Below are 22,694 nucleotides of genomic sequence, written 5' to 3' on the forward strand. Positions count from 1 at the left end.
GTACGCGGGCCTCTCACTGTTGTGGCGTCTCCCCTTGCGGAGCACAGGCTCCGGACGCGCAGGCTCAGCGGCCATGGCTCACGGGCCCAGCCGCTCCGCAGCATGTGGGATCTTCCCGGACTGGGGCACGAACCTGCGTCCCCTGCATCGGCAGGCGGACTCTCAACCACTGCGCCACCAGGGAAGCCCACACCTCTTCTTTTTCTCAGATATTAGCTGATATGTTATATGGGGGAAAATAAAATAAAATATTTAGTATCTCATCTTGAGATGGCTAACTCTTCTAAATTATTTTGGCCCTGACATTTCATGCTATTTGGGATCAATTCTTTAAGACTGTTCTGTTCGCATTCATGAAATCTCACTACTTTGGAGAATGGTGGGCTGGCAGTTTACATCCAGAGGGGTGGTGGAGACAATCATTCACTGGTTCCCCAAAACTATTTTATTTTCCTCTCCCAGAGAGAGCTTCCTATTTGTTCAGCACTAATCTCTAGACAGAAGCCCAGCTAGAACCTCCTTATAATAATAAAGCAGGGGCTTCCCTGGTGGTGCAGTGGTTAAGAATCTGCCTGCCAATGCAGGGGACAGGAGTTTGAGCCCTGGTCCGGGAAGATCCCACATGCAGCAGAACAACTAAGCCCCTGTGCCACAACTACTGAGCCTGCGCTCTAGAGCCCACAAACCACAACTACTGAAGCCGGTGCGCCTAGAGCCCATGCTCCGCAAAAAGAGAAGCCACCGCAATGAGAAGCCTGTGCACCTCAATGAAGAGTAGCCCCCTCTCGCTGCAACTAGAGAAAGCCCACGTGCAGCAACAAAGACTCAATGCAGCCAGAAATAAAAATAAAATAAAATAAAAAATAATAAGGCAGAGTAGTTAGCCCCTCCATCCAAATATTATTGTAGAATTTTATTACTGAAATTCTTTCACTGTGGTTCTAAACTTCTTTTGATTTACAGACCACTTCGATAATTTGAAAGAGCTGCATCTCCTCTTATAGATGAGTGCACAGACAAAACACTTGAAACTATGTGTATAACCTTGTGCACTGTTTGGTTTTTATTATTGTGTGTGTAACACCTATTAAATAATGATAAATAATAATGAGGAAAGTTAATGCTCATTTGGAGCTTCTAGATAACCCGTGATGAAATAAAATTCATATTTTATGGCATGACAAGAAATTTTAAACATAAAATTTTCACTGCCCGTTTGGGCATCCTTTAGTGTGCATTGTGCATCTGCATTAACCAGACCTCCTTAGGAGATAACCTTCCTTCTTAATCTCACACAAGGTCACAACTCCTTAGAAGATAACCTTCCCTCTTAATCTTGTAAGGGGACATGATGGCTCCCTGTGAGTACAAAGTACTCGCTTTGTACTGTAGATATGGACTGTGTAAACTGTCAATAATACCTAATTTGTCTCAAAAACTTATATAACTTTAGGGGAAACACTGGCTGACACCACCCACCCTGGCCAGGCATTACAGTAACCATTTGAATGAGTTATCTTAAACAGGATGACCTGGTAAGGAACATGGAATTGACAAGCCACCACCAACTGGAAGAATTTGGGAAAGGTCAAAAGGAGACACAAGTCCACGTGTGCTACCAACCTCCCAGAATCCTCCTCGCTGGAATCCATCTTGGCTGAGTGATGCGTGCACCACCTGGAAGGACCCTGAGTCAGAATGATTGGCCAGGGCCTCCCTGGTGGCGCAGTGGTTGAGAGTCCGCCTGCCGATGCAGGGGATACGGGTTCGTGCCCCGGTCTGGGAGGATCCCACATGCCGCGTAGCGGCTGGGCCCGTGAGCCATGGCCGCTGAGCTTGCGCGTCCGGCAACGGGAAAGGCCACGACAGTGAGAGGCCCACATATCGCAAAAAAAAAAAAAGAATGATTGGCCAGAGACAACCTGGAAACTAATTCTATCACCATAAAACCCGAGATTGCGAGCCACATGGCAGAGTAGTTCTCCTGGGTTCCCTTACCCTCCTGCTCTCCACCAAGGTGCCCCTTCCCAATAAAGTCTCCTGCTTTGTCAACATGTGTGTCTCCTCGGAAAATTCATTTCCAAGTGTTAGACAAGAGCCCTCTCTCAGGCCCTGGAAGAGGTCCCCCTTCCTGCAATATAACCATGCTTTGACCTCTAATGGACAGAATAGTCCTCAGAGCTTTTTGGGTTACAATCATCAGGTTGACTGGAATAAAATTTTCCACTACTTTCTTAGATCGACTGTTGATTAATTTTTTCATTGACACCCATGAACTGTTTTTTCATGGTTGGTAGTCTCTCCTTCCATGTCACAGGTCATAGATAAGAGAGCAGGACCATAAAAGTCTACCAATGAATACTAACCAGAGAAGAAAACTTTTGATTTTGTACACCTAAACCTTCACATAAATGACAAAAAAATCATGTAAAATACTTTTATTGTAAAAAAAAAGGCACATTTTCAAAATCTTTAGTGTCAAAATTCTTTAGATTAATAACTTCTTAGTTTTATTTTTTTTATTATTTTTTTTTTTTGCGGTACGCGGGCCTCTCACTGTTGTGGCCTCTCCCGCTGTGGAGCACAGGCTCCGGATGCGCAGGCTCAGCGGCCATGGCTCACAGGCCCAGCCGCTCCGCGGCATGTGGGATCTTCCCGGACCGGGGCACGAACCCGTGTCCCCTGCATCGGCAGGCAGACTCTCAACCACTGTGCCACCAGGGAAGCCCACTTCTTAGTTTTAAAACTTTAAAACTTCAAAGTTATTATTATATTTACTTCTTTCAAACATAAGATGTCATCCTAATTAGAAAAACTCCTTTATTTTGTCAAGATAAATTGCACTATCCAAAATGTTGTTCCAGTTTTCTGTCTACCTAGTCACTTAACTTCATGTTACCTAAACTTGTACATAATACTCTCATGAAACTGCTCTGTTTGTTAAAGGTTACCATCCCCTATTACAACAGTCTCCTTCCTGCCACTATTCTGCTTTTCAATTCATCCTTGTTTCATGAGCAGTTTAACCTTTCTAAAACACAAGTATCATTTTGTCGTTCCCTCAATCAAAAGCACCAAGTGAAAACTAGTGGAATGAATGGTGGGAAGTAGGGTGAGGCCAGATTATGGTTGCCCTGGAAAGTTGAATTTCAAGAGGGAAGTTTTTGAGGAGGGGATTAATATGATAAAAGGTGTTGTTTTACTTAGATCACGCCAGTAGCAGTGAGCAGATGAATTAGAAATGGGAAAGATGAGTCGGGAGGATCAGCTGTTGCAGAGATCAAGTACACTGTGCTGATAGGAGGTAAAGTCTTTCTTGTGGGGACTAAGCCTGCCAAAAAATGCTACCTTGTTGAGAAGTTCATGGTGTTGGTTAGTAGACTGATTGGAAATTGATCAGAGTGTGCAGTGCAGGGTTTAACATATGCACAAAATGAAGCAATTTAGTTAAAGTGTAGCAATTTGATTTTAGATGCAAAAGCTGTATCTGAAGCATAGAAGTTTCCATGGTATGATTTTATTTATTTATTTATTTTTTAATTTTTTTATTTTTTTGTGGTACACGGGCCTCTCACTGTTGTGGCCTCTCCCATTGCGGAGCACAGGCTCAGTGGCCATGGCTCATGGGCCCAGCCGCTCCGCGGCATGTGGGATCTTCCCGGACCGGGGCACGAACCCGTGTCCCCTGCCTCGGCAGGCGGACTCTCAACCACTGCGCCACCAGGGAAGCCCCCTCCATGGTATGATTTTAAAGGGTTGCTGGCTCACTTGGGCATGTGCCCAGGATCTGTGGCCACTCTCTTTAAGAGCTATGACTATACTCAGTTAACCCCATGAAGAGAATCCTTTGGCCCTTTCCTCAGGATCCCAGGTCAGACAAACCAGACAAAACTCTGGTTCTGCTATTGATGTAAACTTGCAGGTAGCTGTGCTCCTCAGGTACCTTCTGGGCATCCAGGACCCCCCCGCTCCCAAGTCATTACCCTGCAAAATTGGAGAGAACTGTAAACCCTTTCTCTGTCCCTGAGCTGGAGACTCGCCTCAGTCCTCATCAGCTGTTCCAGGGAACAAAGGTTAGTAGGAAACAGAATTCAGGCTTGCTTTGTTCTTACACCTATATAGTAAGACTGTACTTTCTAGGTAAGGGGTCTCTTGGTTAGAAGAAAAAAATTCCTAGTCTTAATTCCCTCTTCAGAGTTAAGAAATTTGTCTTTAGACTAAAACAGTGGGAAACAGAGTTAAAAAAAAAAAAAAGAATTAAAGCAGGTGTAGTCAGAAAGATAGGAGGAGGACTCAGGAAGGAGGGAACGCTCACAGAATCAATTGCCTGGAAACCTAGAAGCGTGAGTAATGGGGGTTTTGTTCAAACAAATTATCAGAGATTTTGGACACTGCTGTTTCAGAAAGAGGGGAATTCAGAATAAGAGGGAATGAAGGAGTGGGCAGTAGAAATTGGAAGCTCCCTCTCTACATTGTGTGGTGCTATCAGGTTAGTTTCATTACTACCTGCCTCCGCCTGCAGCCTGTACTGTCTTTTCGTCTTCTATATGCTCCTGAACTCCTGTTTAGAGTCTACCCATCTTTTAAGCCTTAGCTCCGTTTCACTTCCTCCTTTAAGTCTTCTCTGAAGATTATAGTTTTTATTTCTTTCTCCATTCCCTGAAAGCTTATTGAGTTCATTGCTACAATCACACTAGTTAGAATGTAATAGTTGTGTCAAAAGTGTAGGCTTTTTGATATAGCTATATCCTCTCCAGCAAGGCAGTGTAATTTTTGAGTTTGGACACTGTATTGTAAACTTCTTTTGTATACTCTCTGGAAAAATTCTGGGTTTATACCTATTAAATATACTCCCAGGTCTAAAGTTCTGTTAACTATTCAAGAACAACCACTTAAAAATACTGTATAAAAGCTTCTATCTCAACATGCTTAAGCTAAATTTTCAAATAAAATGTATCTATTTTGACTATCTCACAAAATCGCCTATAGCAGAGTTGAACACTCTCACTTATTCAGAATTGTCAAAAGAAGGGACAGCCCCCATTGCTAGAAGTCTCTAGCAATGAGTCCTCAAATTCGGTCTGTATTGAGTAGTGACCTTATAATCATCCCGATGGTAAAAGTGTCAAATTTCGAAAACACCTAGAAAAGAGAGTGAAATGATCATTTAACAATAGCCTGCTTCCCTGCCAAACAAGGGGAGTTGACCCTGTTTCCAAACTCACTTTGGCTCAGATTCTAACGCGGGTTTCGCATCGTTAGTTGTAGGCAGCCAATTGGGCCGTTTGGGTGCCGTGCATCCTGGGAGCTGTAGTCTCTGGCTTCTTCCTCCCGACTACGAGTTCCACCTAGCAGTCGGAGGACGGTTGCTTGGTATTATTAGCAAGCGGGAAGTATGGCGGTGGCGCGCGTCGACGCGGCTTTGCCTCTTGGAGAAGGTAAGGCGATCCCCACCCCTGGGTCCCCATGTTTACTCCATAGAACTGAATTATTGTTACCTGGTGGAGAGAAGAAGACTGGGTTTAGGGGTTCAGTTCTGGACCAGTTCTGATGTGGGTTGTGGGCATCGCGGAGGCGTGCTGCGCTCTGGGAGTTGTAGTCCCCTGGGCGCTGCCTGGCTCTCCGGCGTCGCAGCGAGGGCCAAGCGGGGGACTACAAGCCCCAAGAGACCTTCGCGCTGCTCCCGCCCTCCTGAGGATGCCTGGGCGGTGGGTTTCTGGCCGCCGCGGTAATCTTTCTTGGATGTTTACTTTGAGTTCTGGGTGCCCAAGTGAAAACTGCAGGATCTCCCCCTTTCCCGTGGATTCCTAGAACGTTCAAGAAAACCCTGTGTCAAACACAGCTCTCTAGCTTGACTTTGGGGGCTTCCCTGGTGGGGCAGTGGTTGAGAGTACGCCTGCCGATGCAGGGGACACGGGTTCGTGCCCCGGTCCGGGAAAATCCCACATGTCGCGGAGCGGTTAGGCCCGTGAGCCATGGCCGCTGAGCCTGCGTGTCCGGAGCCTGTGCTCCGCAACGGGAGAGGCCACTACAGTGAGAGGCCCGCGTACCGCAAAAAAAACAAAACAAAAAAAACAAAAAACCCCTCTATATATCTAGATCTAGATCTAGATCTAGATAGATAGATTGACGTTGGACCCTTTCTTGGAAGTGTCCGGTGGCCGTGATAAAATCTGGGGGTTATCCAGAGCCCACAGTTCTCCAAGCCTTTTTCTGCAGACCGGGTCCTGGGGTATAGCTTGGTGTCTGCCCAGCGGAACGCGCAGCGTGGGTGCTTTTGTAGGTGCAGTGTGAGCGGAGCTCCTTTGTTTTGGTTACAGTTCGGAGGCTCTGGGTCAGGGTCAGGGCTGAAGGTGAATGCCCGTCTCGACCGCTTAGGTCTGGGGCTCATTATCTAGGAGGGAGAGTCTAAGAGGTCTCTCGATCCCTTTGAATTGTGTGCAAAGGCTATGCATTTTCCTGGGACGGTATATAGCTTTCACCAAATTCTCAGAATCGAATGACCCCCTCTCCCCGCCCCAAATGCTAGAAGCCATTAGACAATGGAAAAACGTTGGTTGAAACCCTTCAGGAGAGCAATCTCGCATAATTATTTCCCGCAGTAATCTTAATCTGGGTAGAAATTTGAAATTGGCAGTTTCTCTGGCCCGCCCCCTGCACAATCTATTTGTGATAGATATCACAAATCTATCTGTAGCTCTTAAACTCCACCTCCCCAGCCCACCATGGCAATGTACTGATAATAATAGCAGTTAACATTTATACAAGCACTTTTTATATGAGCAAGACTATGTTCTGAGTGCCTTTTTTTTTTTTTTTTTGTAATTATCTCATTTTCTTTGTAGAACAACATTATAGGGCAGGTATTATTATCATTCTCATCTTACAGAGTAGAAAAGTGAGCCCAAAAGAGATCAATAACTTGCCCAAGATACCACAGTGATTAGCTTAGTGGAGCCAGGATTTGAACGTCTGTTAAACATACCAAATTACTTTATTGAATTCTGTGTGCCAGGAATGGGACTAAGTGCTGTTCATATGGTTTCTCTTTTCATCCCCACATCAATTTAATGAATTAGGTATATTATTTCCATTTTGTAGATAAATTAACTATACTTTTCAAAATAGTTTGGGCACTTTATGATATACTGATAGATTGTAAGCACATTCGTCTCTATCAAAAGATTAGTTACATTTAAAAAATACTGTCATTACTTAGGCACAAAATATTGAAGTAATAGTTTACATTTAAATGTGAAGAATTACCAAGTATTATATCAAGGAAACTTGAGTAGATGGACTTCCATAGTGGCACAGTGGTTAAGAACCTGCCTACCAATGCAGGGGACGTGGGTTTGAGCCCTGGGCCAGGGAGATGCCACATACCATGGAGCAACTAAGCCCTATGCGCCACAACTACTGAGCCTGCACTGTAGAGCCTGCGAGCTACAACTACAGAGCCTGCGAATCACAACTACTGAAGCCCGGGCACCCTAGAGCCTGTGCTCTGCAACAAGAGAAGCCACCGCAATGAGAAGCCCACGCACCGCAACTAGAGAAAGCCCACGTGCAGCAACAAAGACCAACACAGCCAAAAATAAATAAATAAATAAATTAATTAATTAATTTAAAAAAAAGAAAGAAAAGAAAAGAAACTTGAGTAGAATATCACAAATCTAGGTATAATTTGATATTTCTAAAGGAAAATGAATAATTTCAATCTGTAGTCACTTAGAAATTGATTGCTTTAGTTTTTAAAGCTTGATGTTTATTATGCTCTAGTGTTTTCTAACTCTAAATGTATAAGATTTTATGAGTATAATTTTATCCCTATGCTCAGCTGTTGTAGTTGTGTTTTCTAACAGTTTCCCTTCTCTTTTCAAGGGTCAGTGGTCAATTGGTCAGGACAGGGGCTACAGAAATTAAGTCCAAACTTACCCTATGAAGTTGATATTCATACTTTGATTCTGGATAAAAATCAGATTATTAAATTGGAAAATCTTGAGAAATGCAAACGTTTAATACAGGTAGGTATTGCTATGTGGGGGAAATAGTTATATAAGGCCAGTTTATTATTATACAAAATAAAAGAGTAAGATAACAAAAAGTAACTCTGCAAGCCTAGAAAGCAGTAAATGTTGCCTTAAATTTTTAAAACTTTTAATAACAAATAAATTTATTTAATAAATGAATAAAATAATTTAAGAAAAAATTAAAAAATTAATTTTTACATTATTATTAAGTGATGCTTATTAAATTTCTACTGAAGATGAACACATTTTTGCTGCCTTTAGAGTAGACTAGAAAAAAGAGCATTTGTTGAAAAAGAAAACATTTTATGTTGGCAAAATATTGTGTTGTTAAGATAACCTTTTATTTCATGGTGGGGGTAAAGAGTTGATTAATTCATTCCTTCAACAAATGTTTATTGGACCCTTATGTGTCTGGTACTGTTCTAGGTTTTGATGGAGATAGTGAAAGAACTCTGTTATTGTGGAGTTTACATTCTCAAGTAGTTGCTGTGTTAAAGATGTTTTCTTTTAGTAGTTGGAGGAGGTCTGATTGCTCAGCTTTATCTGTATTTTCCACTGCTTAGGAATGACAACAACAACAAACTAATAGTTGCACTGCAGAATTTTTAGACAATATATGTGAAAAGTACAAATTGGGTTTGTATATTTAGGAATGTTGGGCCATATAAATAAATCTTTTTAACCACCCTAATGTGAAAGTAATATTTATATTTTACTCCTAAGAATAATGGTATGTTTTCTTTCCACAGTTGTCAGTGGCTAACAATCGGCTGGTGCGGATGATGGGTGTGGCCAAACTGACCCAACTCCGGGTATTAAATTTGCCTCATAATAGCATTGGCTATGTGGAAGGCCTAAAGGAGCTAGTACATTTGGAATGGCTGAATTTGGCAGGAAATAATCTCAAGGTGAATTGTTTCTTTCTTTCTTTCTTTCTTTTTTTTTTTTTACTTCACAAAAGTATTTGCTGTGAAAAAGAAATTTAAGCAGTATAGAAAAAAATAGAATAAAAAGTGAAAGTATCCACTCCCATTTCCCAGAGATAATTTCAGTTAACATAAACTGAAAAAAAAATCTCATTTTGAAAATTCATGCTGAATTAAGTTTTATGTACATGTTTAATGGTACAGTGGAGAATATAATGTTTTAAAAGTCAGGAGATCTGGCTTCTAGTCCTGCTTCCACCACTTAGTAGCTCTATAATTTGGGGTAAGTTAATAAATATTTCTGTGTCTTATTTTTTGATATGCTAGGTAAGGGAACTGGATTAAATGATGATAACTGACTTCTACTGAGTATGTAATGTATGCTAAGTACTATTCTAACCACCTTAACAGTTTTAACTTATTCAATCTCATGACAGCCAATAAGGTAGGTACAGTCTTTATGCTTATTGTATAGATGAGGAAACTGAAGTACAGAGAAGTTGAGTAACTTGCCTAAGGTCACACAGTCAGACAGTTGCAGAGCCAGGATTTGAATCCAGGCAGTGTGGCTCCATTGTTAACTTGTAAAGTCTATGTTATACCAACTGTCACATGTCATCACTAAAAGTTTCTTTAAGCTGTAAATATCTGACTCTACTCTTAGAGAGATAATGAAGGTAGAAACTAGCTATATAGCAGTATGCCAGATTCTGTTGGCACTGCCTCCTTTTTCTCTTGCTAAGCCCTGCTCCTCTGCTTCTGATAATGGGCAGAGGAGGCAAGAGGCTCAGCCACAGGAAATAGGGAAGAATTTCATTTTTTGATTTCATGTGTGTGAAATAATGTGATCCTTTTCTTGTAATAGGCCATGGAACAAATCAATAGCTGCACAGCTCTTCAACACCTCGATTTATCAGACAATAACATACCCCAGATAGGTGATCTATCTAAATTGGCATCACTGAAGGTAAATGTGTTTTCTCTGTCATTTCTGAAATTTTATACTAAAATACCAAGGGAAAATAACCTAATTGATCTAAAATCAGCCTGCTGTTATGAAGAACAGATAGTGTTCATTATGATAAAAATTCTATTAGAGTACCAGAAATTAAGTATGGAACTTTTTGTTGTTAATTTCTATAATTGATTTACTTTAACTAAAACTGGTTATTGTAGTTAAGGTTAATTCTTATTTACCATCCAACAAACATGATGAAATTCCCTTCATGCCCAATCAGCCAACGTTAGCAGCTTCAGTTATATAGTACATAACATGCTGGTGGGCTTGAGAGTAAACATTCCTGAACTTGACTTTGTTTTTTGACACTCAAGATTGCTATTTTTTAGTAATAGATATTACTAAATTATCAAAATTAACCTCACTTTAATTTAAAAAATCTGTGGCCTGTAGCACTTTTTATAGAGGGGAATGTAATCAAATAAGTCAGGGGTCCCCAGACCCTGGGTCATTAGGAACAGGCTGCACAGCAGGAGGTGAGCGGCTGGCGAGTGAGCAAAGCTTCATCTGTATTTACAGCCTCTCCCCATCGTTTGCATTACCACCTGAGCTCCGCCTCCTGACAGATCAGCAGTGGCATGAGATCCTCATAGGAGCGCGAACCCTACTGTGAACTGCTCAGGCGAGGGGTCTAGGTTGCACGCTCCTTGTGAGAACCTAATGCCTGATGATCTGAGGTGGAGCTGAGGCAGTGATGCTAGCGCTGGGGAGCGGCTGCAAATACAGATTACCATTAGCAGAGAGGTTTGACTGCACAGAGACCATAATAAATCAATTGCTTGTGGACTCATATCAAAACCCTATCAGTGAATGGCAAGTGAAAACAAGCTCAGGGCTCCCACTGATTCTGCATTATGGTGAGTTGTATAATTATTTCATTATATAGTACAACATAATAATCACAGAAATAAAGTGTGTAATAAATGTAATGCGCTTGAATCATCCCAAAACCATCCCCCCGCCCCACCCTGCCCCCGCCCCGGTCTGTGGAGAAATTGTCTTCCACAAAACCGGTCCCTGGTGCCAAAAGGTTGGGGACTGCTGAAATAGTAACAGTTGGCACCACAGCTTCAACATGTGTAGGCTTTTTCCATATTTTTGCCCCATTGGATATTATTAGCATCAGATGAATTCATTAACCTTAGAAACAGTATTATTAGCTCAAATTTCACTATATTGTTAGCAGAAATCATTTTTAGCAACAATTATTCTAAGCAATTTGATGTAGCCAGATACTAAGAGAATTCAAATGAACTAAAAATGATTGAACTTTTTTTTTCTGGAATGGAGGCATGATTACCTTATCAGAATCCTGGGTGTTGGGACTTCCCTGGTGGTGCAGTGGTTAAGAATCTACCTGCCAATGTAGGGGACATGGGTTTGATCCCTGGTCCAGGAAGATCCCACATGCCTCGGAGCAACTAAACCCTGTGCCACAACTACTGAGCCTGCGCTCTAGAGCCTGAGAGCCACAACTACTGAAGCCCGTGTGCCTGGAGCCCGTGCTCTGCAACAAGAGAAGCCACTGCCATGAGGAGCCTGTGCACCGCAATGAAAAGTAGCCCCCGCTCGCTGCAACTAGAGAAAGCCCACATGCAGCGATGAAGACCCAACGCAGCCAAAAAAAAAAAAATCCTGGGTGTTGGGAGTATTCACTTTATTCTTCATTATTGCTGACTTTGAGTCAGCACCATCTCTAAGCACATTCAACCTTCCTCAAGCTTTAAGTTACCAAGAGAATATAATTGCAAATTATGGTTTGTGAGTTATCTCTCTCTCTTGGAAAATTTGCTTTATACCTGATTGTTTTAATGAATGTTTTCTTTCACTTTTCTCACCCTCTGTTTTGATGTTTTAAAAGGAAATGAACAAGTATGTTGGAAATTGCTCAAGTTTTAATAACTTAAATCTCACAACATGCCTACACTAAGCATATGTTCTTGGACAAGTCTTTAAACTTTCTTGAGCTTAGAATGTGGATGTGAAAAAGGAGAGTTGGACCAGAAGACCACGTAGGACCCTTCCAGCATTAACAGTCTTTGATTTGTGTGTGATCAGAAGTATAATAAAACAGATCACTTTATGTTTGTACACACCATTTTGGTTTTATCAAAATAGACCAATTTATTTGTAATCTTTTCATTTGTAATGCATTTTCTTTTTACTTTCAAGACCCTACTTTTACATGGAAATATCATCACCTCTCTTAGAATGGCACCTGCTTATCTACCCAGATGTCTTGCTATACTTTCTTTGGCAGAAAATGAAATCCGGGACTTAAATGAGGTAAAATTTGAGGGTGTCTTATGGGATCTGGGAAGCTGGAAAGTCAGGAGAGATGCAGGAAAGGGTTGTGAGCTCACTTTAGACTGTGAGCATCTTGGAAGAAACTGCTATCAGGATGAAACACTTGGCTCTAGAAGATCATTATTTTTCTTTCTACTTTTACTTAATGTCAGTGGGTTATTAAGGCTTAATTTCATTTGCAGTGCTGTACTTATCACTCCATTGGGAAGTAATTGTTGGTAGAGGGACATGTACATTAACAGGGTTAATAAGGCACACTCTGCACCTTTTTCTGGCTGCTGCTATATTTTCAAAATAGGGTTCTTTTTGCTAGGAAACAGTGCTTTCTAAGGGACTTTGTGCAGCACGGACAGATGGCCATATTGTTGGAATTTTGGAAGTCAGTGGATAATATAAGAGTGTTACTTGTCACTTTTCAAAACAAGAGGGAAATTGTTACTTTCTCAAACTGCCAGAGATGTGTAATCAGTGGAAGCCTTGCGCTTGACACTGAGTAGTCCATTTCATTCAACAAAGATGTCCTTTGTTCCAGATCTCTTTTCTGGCATCCTTAACTGAATTGGAACAGTTGTCGATCATGAACAATCCTTGTGTGATGGCAACACCTTCCATTCCAGGGTTCGACTATCGGCCATACATCGTCAGCTGGTGCTTAAACCTCAGAGTCCTAGATGGATATGTGATTTCGCAGAAGGAAAGGTGAACGTGACCTCTTTAACATCACATTTATCATGGAAGTTAACTGAAAAGCCCATTAGCTTACTACAGATTAATAAACTGAATATTTCTTGAAATGTGCATTTAGAAATTAAGATCATTTGTACCATCATATAGCAGACTCTGTGCTGTTCATTTAGGATTTTTTATCCTTTTTAAAAAAGGATAAGAAATAAATATCAACCTTAGAGGTTGTGTCTAGTGAGTTTAACTTCTTGCCCAACATACAACAAATTGATTTCTAAAAATCCTTTTGTTAATCGATTGTTTGGGGCTTGGAGCATTTCTACATAGAAACTGTTATAGATGCTGTGTAGGATTTCAGATCAATCCCACAAAAGCTTCTATCCATCATATTGTAAAGGCAGTATTAATCATACCTTAGTACCCAACTACTCTTTATAACAGTGACCTTGGGAAAATGCGTGCAGAGTTCCAATTTGGAACTGGTAGCAGACATGCTGATTGGTCCTCACCTTCTACCTGTGAAACAGCAGAAGTGGGAACTCCCCCTTCTCTAGATCTTTGATAGTTTTTGCAGCTTGGAGCTGGGACCCCTGCATGATGGGGTCTTCTGGACGCTGGCACATGATCAGTAGAATCAGAGCTTCAGGGGAGGTAAGGAACTAGGTTGTGGACAAGAAGGGGTGGGTTTAGAGAGGATAGTGAGAATCAAGATGACTTAATTCTCTTCACTCTGCCTCATTTCTCTTCTTTTCACTGCATACACACCTGCATTCATGGACTCAACACACACATTCTTCCTCACTGTTTTTGTCCTTCTGTTCTACAGATTGATAGTCGCTTGAGGGGTTTCCCGATGGGAGAAGGAATGGTGGATTACTGACAGGGTTTTCCTTTTCTTTCTCCCTCTCTTTCATCTAGTTGCTGTACAGGGTTTGGGGCAGTGAGGAATAGCAACCAGGAGCTACATAGTGGTGGTGCTGGTGTAGGGTGCAGGACGTATGTCAGCTCTGGTTTGACTACAAAAAAGTGTGGCTTTTCCTTTTTCCTGCAGTGAGTGTTGCTATGTATTCAGACACCTTATTTTATTTCAAACTGTGGGTAATTCTAAAGCTGGAATATGGGTTTACTTGGATTATCTTCTTTGGATCTTCCTTTAATAGAAAGAAAGACGTTATCAGATTTCTCTGTGGGAGTAGGACTGGCAACATTTTCATATATGACAGCAGCATGGTGAGATGGGCAGAGGTAAGGGTTTGGTATAAAGAGAGACCTGGGAAGAGAATGAGACCTGGTCAGGAGAGACAAGAGAAAGCTTCACATCTTTCCCTGCCGCCCATTAGCAGTGCGGCCTGGACAAGTTCCATAACTTCGCTGAGCCTTAGTATTCTCATTTGTAAAATGTGGCTAAAACTACCTAGCTTTCAAGGATGCTATGAGAACTAAAGATAATGGGTATAGCATAATACTGGTCAGACAGTAGATGCTTAATAAGTGATAATTGTCATTATTACTTAAGGATAGGGACTGGGGATTGAAGAGTTTTGTAGAAACTAAAGCTGGTGTTAAAAAGCAGAAGATATCTGTTGAATAGATGAATAATAATGCAAAGGCTATGTTTCTATACTGTGGAAATCGTTTTAATCCAAGTGACTTTAAGGTGAATTTGTATTTTTTTGAAACTTTATAATGTTTTGTAGTTGTTTAATTTCAGATTCTTCAGGAGGTAGGGAAGAGTGGACTTTTACTTGGGTAGCCTCTCTCTCTCTTTGGGGTTATTCTACACTAAAGTATGGGAGGAAGGAAGAGGTGGGAGTGTAGCATAATAGCAACCCTTTCTCAGACAGATTCTTTTCCCCCCCACATTAAAAAAAAAATTGCACGGTATCATAATTCAGAAATAGTTCAAACGTACTACTTAAAAATACCCATACAATCATCACTGAAAATAAGACTAGAACAAAACCAGCACTCCAGAGATCTCCTTTGCCCCACTCTCATCATAACTCCCCTCCCCACTAGGATAACCACTATGTTGATATTTTTGATAATTCAGAAAGATTATTTTTTTCCTCGTTTATTATGGAGGCTTCAAATCAACCAGCTCCCACCAGAGTAGCTAAAATTAAGAGGACGGACAATACTAAGTATTGATGAGTATGTAGGACAATTGGAACACTCATACACTGTTCTAGGAGTGTAAATGGTGCAGCCATTTTGAAAAACTGGCAGTATTTACTGAAATTGGACTTATAAATACACTATGACCCAGCAGGTTGGTTTCTGGTATATACCCTAGAGAAATAGGTGCTTATGTCTACCAAAAAACATGTATATAAGCATGTTCGTAGCAGCCTTATTCATAATAGCTCCAAACATTTGGGAGCTATGTGGGACATTTGGGAAACAACCCAAATGTCAGTGCATAGAAGAGTGGGTAAATAGAGTTCTATTCAAACTAAAGAACCTACGTTGTTGAGAAAAATGCTGCTGCAGTTGATGTCTGAGACAACTGTGTAGTCTGTAAACAGTGCTCCCATGTTTTAAAACAACTCTGGAAGTATTTTGTCTTGGAGGGAGGAATTATTCTAAGGGAGAGCTATTGACTGAAAAATCAGTGGGTAGCCTGAGCAGTGTTCCAACATTTTCCTGGTCAACCTTGGAATTGCCCTGAGGGATAGGCAGGAAGGAATTTCTAGTTTTTGTATCTACCCAGCCTGTTGTTTGCTAAGAACAACCAAGTTAAATTTTTTCTCCATGATGAAAAGTGTCCCAAGTTCCCTGATGACCTTGGGTAACCAGATCTTGAGTGTGTCACCCAAAAAAGTAACTTGAGCAGTCACCCACCGCTCTGGTGCTTTGGCTGAGGGCTTTCTCAGAGAGAAGCACACCTGGGGAAGGACCTTTGTGTAACACCTCAGTATTTGGAGTTCTTTCCGAATTTGTTTTCCATCTCTGTTTTACTGTTTATAGGACCTGGTACCAAGCTACACCTCTGTTGCTTACAGATCAGAACTTAGGGAGCAGAATTTTGGGGATGTTTCTTTTTTTGAAAGGATGTTTAAAATATATACAGAAGTAGAGTAACATAATGAACACCTAAATACCCACCATGTGGCTTCAACAGTTATCAACATTTTGCCAATCTTGTTTCATCTATCCTGCACTTTTTTTTGGTTAGGATATTTTAAAAGCAAATACCAGATATCATTTCATCCATTATTCTTTTTTTTTTTAATTAGGTGAAAGAGCAGTTTTAAATTCTCTCAGTAGTTGCTATCCCTGTTATATAATGTAGACTGTTCCTTTAATTTCAAGAGAGAAGTCATATTCCAGTGATTTGAAATTAATATGTTAGAGCTGAATTAATTTTAATTTTGTCTTTGAATGGGCAGAGAGATTTTTTTTACCTAAGAAAATATCATATGGATTAATAAACTTTGTAATGGTGTGTTTATTGATGAATGTGAAGCAAAGGCAGAAAAACAGATCTTACAGTAGTTGATACTCCACAGTTCGTGGTTCACCTCACACACTTAAACTGTGGGATACCTGAGCCTCCTTCTGTATCCTTTTACTTTCGCAACTTTACAAACTACAAACCGTCTATAACCTGGAAGTGTCGCTTGCTAGCTATTATTAAAGTTGGGGATTGTTCTCTATTATGGACCTTTTTTAGGGATAGTCTTTCAACAAGCCATTTGCTTGGCAGGACAACTTATGGAAACTTAGAATACAGTTCATGAAGATCCTGAATGAGCTTTATTTAATCCACAGGAATGTGTCTATGGAAGAAATACTTCTAATTATTTTTATTAAGTGTATTAAAATTTTTATTGTTACGTGACTTCAGTTAATCAGCTTGGCATACTTTATATCTCATTGTTAGAAAACAGTTTCTCCTTTCTTGTGACACTGGCACATCATAGAAAACTAAACTCATTTTACTGCACCAAGACTCTTCTGCATTATTTAACCAGCTGTCAAAAGAACCAGTTTCTTTTCAGTCTATAATACATCTTGGGTGGCTTAACAGTTTTGGACTATACAGTTTTTTGCATAATGTGGGTACCTTAATGTGAAGGTTGAAGAAAATGGTTGTGGATTGGAAGTGATTTTCAAACTATTTGCAATGCTGAGTTAAATGGTGTACAGAGAAACAACGTATGCCAAAATGATGTAACTTTAACTTCAAGTTGATGGGTAGATTTAAGAATGATAAAATTGAGGCAAAAGCATGTTAATTAAAAAGAAATTCAGGGCTTCTCTGGTGGCGCATGGTTGAGGGTCTGCCTGCCGATGCAGGGGACACGGGTTCATGCCCCGGTCTGGGAAGATCCCACATGCCGCGGAGCGGCTGGGCCTGTGAGCCATGGCCTCTGAGCCTGCGCGTCCGGAGCCTGTGCTCCACAACGGGAGAGGCCACAACAGTGAGAGGCCCGCGTACTGCAAAAAAAAAAAAAGAAATTCAAACATATTGCAAAAGTAAACAGTAGTGTAATGACCTCCCCTGAATCTGTCACCCAACTTCAGCAGTTTTCAATTCATAGCCAACTATGTCCATTATACCTTCACCCACGCCCCCTTTTCCTATATTATTTTGAAACAAGTCTCAGATTATATATAATTTCACCTCTAAAAGATAAGGACTCTTAAAGAAATAACTACAATACTGTTATCACTTATCAAAAAATTTAACAATAATTCCATAACACCAGATATTAGTTAAGTGCTTACATTTCCAGTAGTCCTCATAAATGCAGTTTTGTAATGGATTTTTGGAAACAGGATCGAAATAAGGCCATACATTTTAATTGGTTGATATATTAAAAAAATTTCTTTCCTGCTCTCTTTTTCAATGTGTTAAAAATGCATTATCATTGCATCCTCCATGGGTTGGCTGTGCTGATTGGGTAGTTTTCACTTGGGATCTTGTGGTGAGATCACACGGGGCAGGAGTCTGAAGGCTCGACTTGGCTGGAGGTCCAAGATGATGCTTTCAAATCTCTCCATGGATTCCTCCTCTTCTTATTTTCTTTGCTTTCTTTTCTCTTTTTTTGGTTGTTGAAGAAATCAGATTATTTGTCCTATAGAGTTTCCCACTGTGCTTATTTTGCCAATTGCTATGTCTCCGTGTCCTTTGACATACTCCTCTCCTGTATTTCCTGTAAATTGGTAGTTGGATGTGGAGGTTTGATCAGATTTTTGTTGGGGAAGGACTACTTTGTGGGTTCTATTGAGAGGCATGTGGTGTCTGGTTGTCTCTTGTGTTAGAAGTAGCTATTAATGATCAGTGCCTAAATCCATTAATTCATTGAGAGTTGCAAAATGGTGAAATTTTAATTCTATCATTAATTTTTTTATTAGCTGGAATACTTCTATGAAGTAACTATTTGGTCATTGGTATAGTTTGTATAGAAAGGTAGAATTAGTAATATTTAATTTGTCTCCTTTACTTACCAGTTTTTAAAAATAATGAGTTGGTAGTTCACTAGCATCCTTCAGCTGTGACCAATTAACTTAAAAAAAAACTATCATGAACTAATGGATTTAAACACAATTTATGTATTTAGGTACTTCAGTTTGATAATGAATGAAGGGAGTATTCATTGCTTCTTTGAAAATAATTTTAAAATATTTGGAAAATACTTTAAATAAATTTAAAATATTAGTAAAAATCTTTGGAAGTGCTCCTAAGCAAGAAAAAAGGTTTAAAACATTGTAATAGTAAGGAGAATGAATCAGAAGGATAGATTTTCTTTTTAACTTGAGTGAATTTTATTTATGAAAAATATCCAATGATGCTATAAAGGTAAATTAAGAAGGAAGAATCATTATTGCTTAAAAATGTATCTTGTCTACCCTAGTGCCATCCCTTCTTCTTTATGTCCCTCAATTCCAGTTTGAAAGCTGAATGGCTGTATAGTCAAGGCAAGGGGAGAGCATATCGGCCTGGCCAGCACATCCAGCTTGTCCAGTATCTGGCTACAGTCTGTCCTCTCACTTCTACGCTGGGTCTTCAGACTGCAGAGGATGCCAAACTAGAGAAGATTCTGAGCAAGCAGAGGTGAGCCCATTTATCTGTAGCGGTTGATGAATTCACAAGTGAAAAACCTCTGACTCTTTCCTGCAGGGTTAGTAGGATTGAGGTGAGTGCTGCGGCCCACATTTCTGGGCACGTGGGCCACTGGTCACTGTAGCAGTTCTGTAGGGGAACCGAACCTTGCAGTGCAGTCCAGTTTGCTCCCTAGCAACTGCATTGCTAATCATTTCTTCAGTGGGGAGGGCCAAGCAGCATGGGAGAGTGGGATTTTTAAAAATTGCATTTGTCCCTTAATGTGGGTGTTTCATATGGGTTTTAAAATACTAACATTAAGAAGTATAGCTTGGGGCTTCCCTGGTGGCGCAGTGGTTGAGAGTCCGCCTACTGATGCAGGGGACACAGGTTTGTGCCCCAGTCTGGGAGGATCCCATGTGCCGCGGAGCGGCTGGGCCCGTGAGCCATGGCCGCTGAGCCTGCATGTCCGGAGCCTGTGCTCTGCAGCGGGAGAGGCCACAACAGTGAGAGGCCCACGTACCGCAAAAAAAAATAAAATAAAAAAATAAAAAAAATAAAAGAAGTATAGTTTGGAGTCTTCCCTGGTGGCGCAGTGGTTAAGAATCCGCCTGCCAATGCAGGGGATGTGGGTTTGATCCCTGGTCCGAGAAGATCCCACATGCCACAGAGCAACTAATCCTGTGCACCGCAGCAAGAGAAGCCACCACAATGAGAAGCCTGCGCACCGCAACGAAGAGTAGCCCCCGCTTGCTGCAACTAGAGAAAGCCCGCACGCGGCAACGAAGACCCAACTCAGCCAAACATAAATAAAAATTAAAAAAAAAAAAAGTATAGTTTGGGAATTGCCTGGCGGTCCAGTGGTTAAGACTCCACACTTTCACTGGGGAGGACCCAGGTTCAGTCCCTGGTTGGGGAGCTAAGATCCCACAAGCCATGCAGCGCAAGCAAAAAAAAAAGTATAGCTAGAAGCATTTAGTAGTCACTTCTTTTATCAGAGATCCTGCCTTTGAAGGTTTGTGCATGTATATGCATATGATGGTGTCTGACTATGTGAGTTAAAAATAAGTTTCTTAACCTTTTCTATCCAGTGCTTTTAAATGAGACTTTGTAATTTGGGGGTTATTAAAGGTACATACATTCTGCTTTTTTAAAAAAAATTATTTTATTGAAGTAGAGTTGATTTACAATGTTGTGTCAATCTCTGCTGTACAGCACAGTAACTCAGTTATACACATATAGACATTCTTTTTTTATATTCTTTTCCATTATGGTTTATCCCAGGAGATTGGATGTAGTTCCCTGTGCTGTACAGGAGGACCTTGTCGTTTATCCGTCCTAAATGTAATAGTTTGCATCTACCAACCCAGAACTCCCAGTCCATCCCTCTCCCTCCCCTCCTCCCCCTTGGCAACCACGAGTCTGTTCTCTATGTCTGTGAGTCTGTTTCTGTTTTGTAGATAGGTTCTTTTGTGCCATATTTTAGATTCTGCATACAAGTGGTATCATGTATTTGTCTTTCTCTTTCTGACATACTTCAGTATGATAATCTCTAGTTGCATCCATGTTGCTGCAAATGGCATTATTTCATTCTTTTTTATGGGTGAGTAGTATTCCATTGTGTATATGTACCCCATCTTCTTTATCCATTCATCTGTCGATGGACATTCAGGTTGTTTCCATGTTTTGGCTATTGTAAATAGTGCTGCTATAAACAAGGGGTACATGTGTCTTTTTGAATTATAGTTTTGTCTGGGTATATGCTCAGGAGTGGGATTGCTGGGTCATATGGTAATTCTATTTTCAGTTTTCTGAGGAACTTCCATACTGTTTTCCATAGTGGCTGCACCAATTTACATTCCCACCAACAGTGTAGGAGGGTTCCCTTTTCTCCATACCCTCTCCAGCATTTGTATTTGTAGACTTTAAAAAAAATTTTAAGATATTTTAAAATTTAATTTTATTATTATTTAAAATTTTACTATTTGGCTGCATTGGGTCTTAGTTGTGGCACGCAAGATCTTCGTTGTGGTGTGTGGGCTTCTCTAGTTGCAATGCTTGGGCTTCTCTCTAGTTGTGGCACACAGGCTCTAGAGCGCGAGGGCCCAGTAGTTGTGGCGCATGGGTTTAGTTGCCCTGTGGCATGTGGGACCTTAGTTCCCTGACCAGGGATTGAACCCCTATCCCCTGCATTGGAAGGTGGATTCTTAACCAGTGGACCACCAGGGAAGTCCCTGTTATTTGTAGACTTTGATGATAGCCATTCTGACCCACGTGAGGTGGTACCTCATTGTAGGTTTGATTTGCATTTCTCCAATAATTAGTGATGTTGAGCATCTTTTCATGTGCCTACTGTCCATCTGTATGTCTTCTTTGGAGAAATGTCTGTTAAGGTCTTCTGCCCACTTTTCAATTGGGTTGGTTTTTTTGTTGTTGAGTTGTATGAACTGTTTGTATTTTGGAGATTAAGCCCTTGTCAGCCGCATCGTTTGGAAATATTTTCTCCCAGTCTGTAGGTTGTATTTTCTTTTGTTGTTGCTGTTTTTTTTTTTTTTATATGGTTTCCTTTGCTGTGCAAAAGCTTGTAGGTTTGATTAGGTCCCTTTTTTTTTATGGCTTTTAAAAATAATTAATTAATTTTTAAATTTTTGGCTGTGTTGGGTTTTTGTTGCTGTGAGCCGGCTTTCTCTAGTTGTGGTGAGTGGGGGCTACTCTTCGTTACCGTACACAGGCTTCTCATTGTTGTGGCTTCTCTTGTTGTGGAGCACGAGCTCTAGGCGCACAGTCTTCAGTAGCTGTGGCACGTGGGCTCAGTAGTTGTGGCTTGCAGGCTCTAGAGCTCAGGCTCAGTAGTTGTGGTGCATGGGCTTAGTTGCTCCACGGCATATGGGATCTTCCTGGGCCAGGGCTCGAACCCATGTCCCTTGCATTGGCAGGCAGATTCTTAACCACTGTGCCACCAGGGAAGCCCCCCCATTTTTTAATTTTTGTTTTTATTTCTATTGCCTTGGGAGACTGACCTAAGAAAATATTGGTATGATTTATGTCAGAGAATGTTTTGCCTATGCTTTCTTCTAGGAGTTTTATGGTGTCTTGTCCTATGTTTAAGTCTTTAAGCCATTTTGAGTTTATTTTTGTGCATGGTGTGAGGGTGTGTTCTGTTTTTTTTTGTGTTTTTTTTTTGTTTTCTGGCTTTGCTGAGCAGCTTATGGGATTTTAGTTTCCCGACTAGGGATCGAACCTGGGTGTTCGGCAGTGAGAGCATGGAGGGACCACTGGGCCACCACTGGACCACCACCCTCCCCTGTTGAGGGTGTGTTCTAACTTCATTGATTTACATGCAGCTGTCCAACTTTCCCAGCACCACTTGCTGAAGAGACTGTCTTTTTCCCACTTTATATTCTTGCCCTTCAAAGGTATATACTTTGAAAGCTTGTAAACTTCTACATTTTTGACAGTGTTACCCTTCAAAGGAAGCAGAAAAAGCTTTCTTTTTTCGGTTTGCGTTAGATCACATCAGATGTTACTGATTTTTAGGTTTCACCAGAGGCAGTTGATGAACCAGAGTCAAAATGAAGAGTCGTCTTCTCTTGCTCCTGTTGAAACAAGGGCATCCCTTGTACTGGAGCATTCCAGCCCCATTCAAGATTGCCAGGTAGTCCAGGAAAGTGGTA

General features: G+C 40.9%; 1 protein-coding gene across 1 annotated transcript in view; it reads left to right on the top strand.

The window, feature by feature from the left end:
* The first annotated feature begins 5,395 nt into the window (after positions 1–5,395).
* The window catches only part of CEP97 (centrosomal protein 97), a 30,660-nt gene continuing 13,361 nt past the window's right edge, over positions 5,396–22,694 (top strand). The window contains exons 1-8 of the mRNA XM_007445546.1: positions 5,396–5,438; positions 7,885–8,027; positions 8,783–8,941; positions 9,825–9,926; positions 12,150–12,263; positions 12,817–12,983; positions 18,868–19,032; positions 22,558–22,691. Of these exons, the coding sequence (XP_007445608.1) occupies positions 5,396–5,438; positions 7,885–8,027; positions 8,783–8,941; positions 9,825–9,926; positions 12,150–12,263; positions 12,817–12,983; positions 18,868–19,032; positions 22,558–22,691 (1,027 nt within the window). The remainder of the gene's footprint in view (positions 5,439–7,884; positions 8,028–8,782; positions 8,942–9,824; positions 9,927–12,149; positions 12,264–12,816; positions 12,984–18,867; positions 19,033–22,557; positions 22,692–22,694) is intronic.

The sequence above is a fragment of the Lipotes vexillifer genome, unplaced genomic scaffold (genome assembly GCF_000442215.2).
Source record: "Lipotes vexillifer unplaced genomic scaffold, Lipotes_vexillifer_v1.1 scaffold1016, whole genome shotgun sequence".
NCBI classification, from domain to species: domain Eukaryota; kingdom Metazoa; phylum Chordata; class Mammalia; order Artiodactyla; family Lipotidae; genus Lipotes; species Lipotes vexillifer.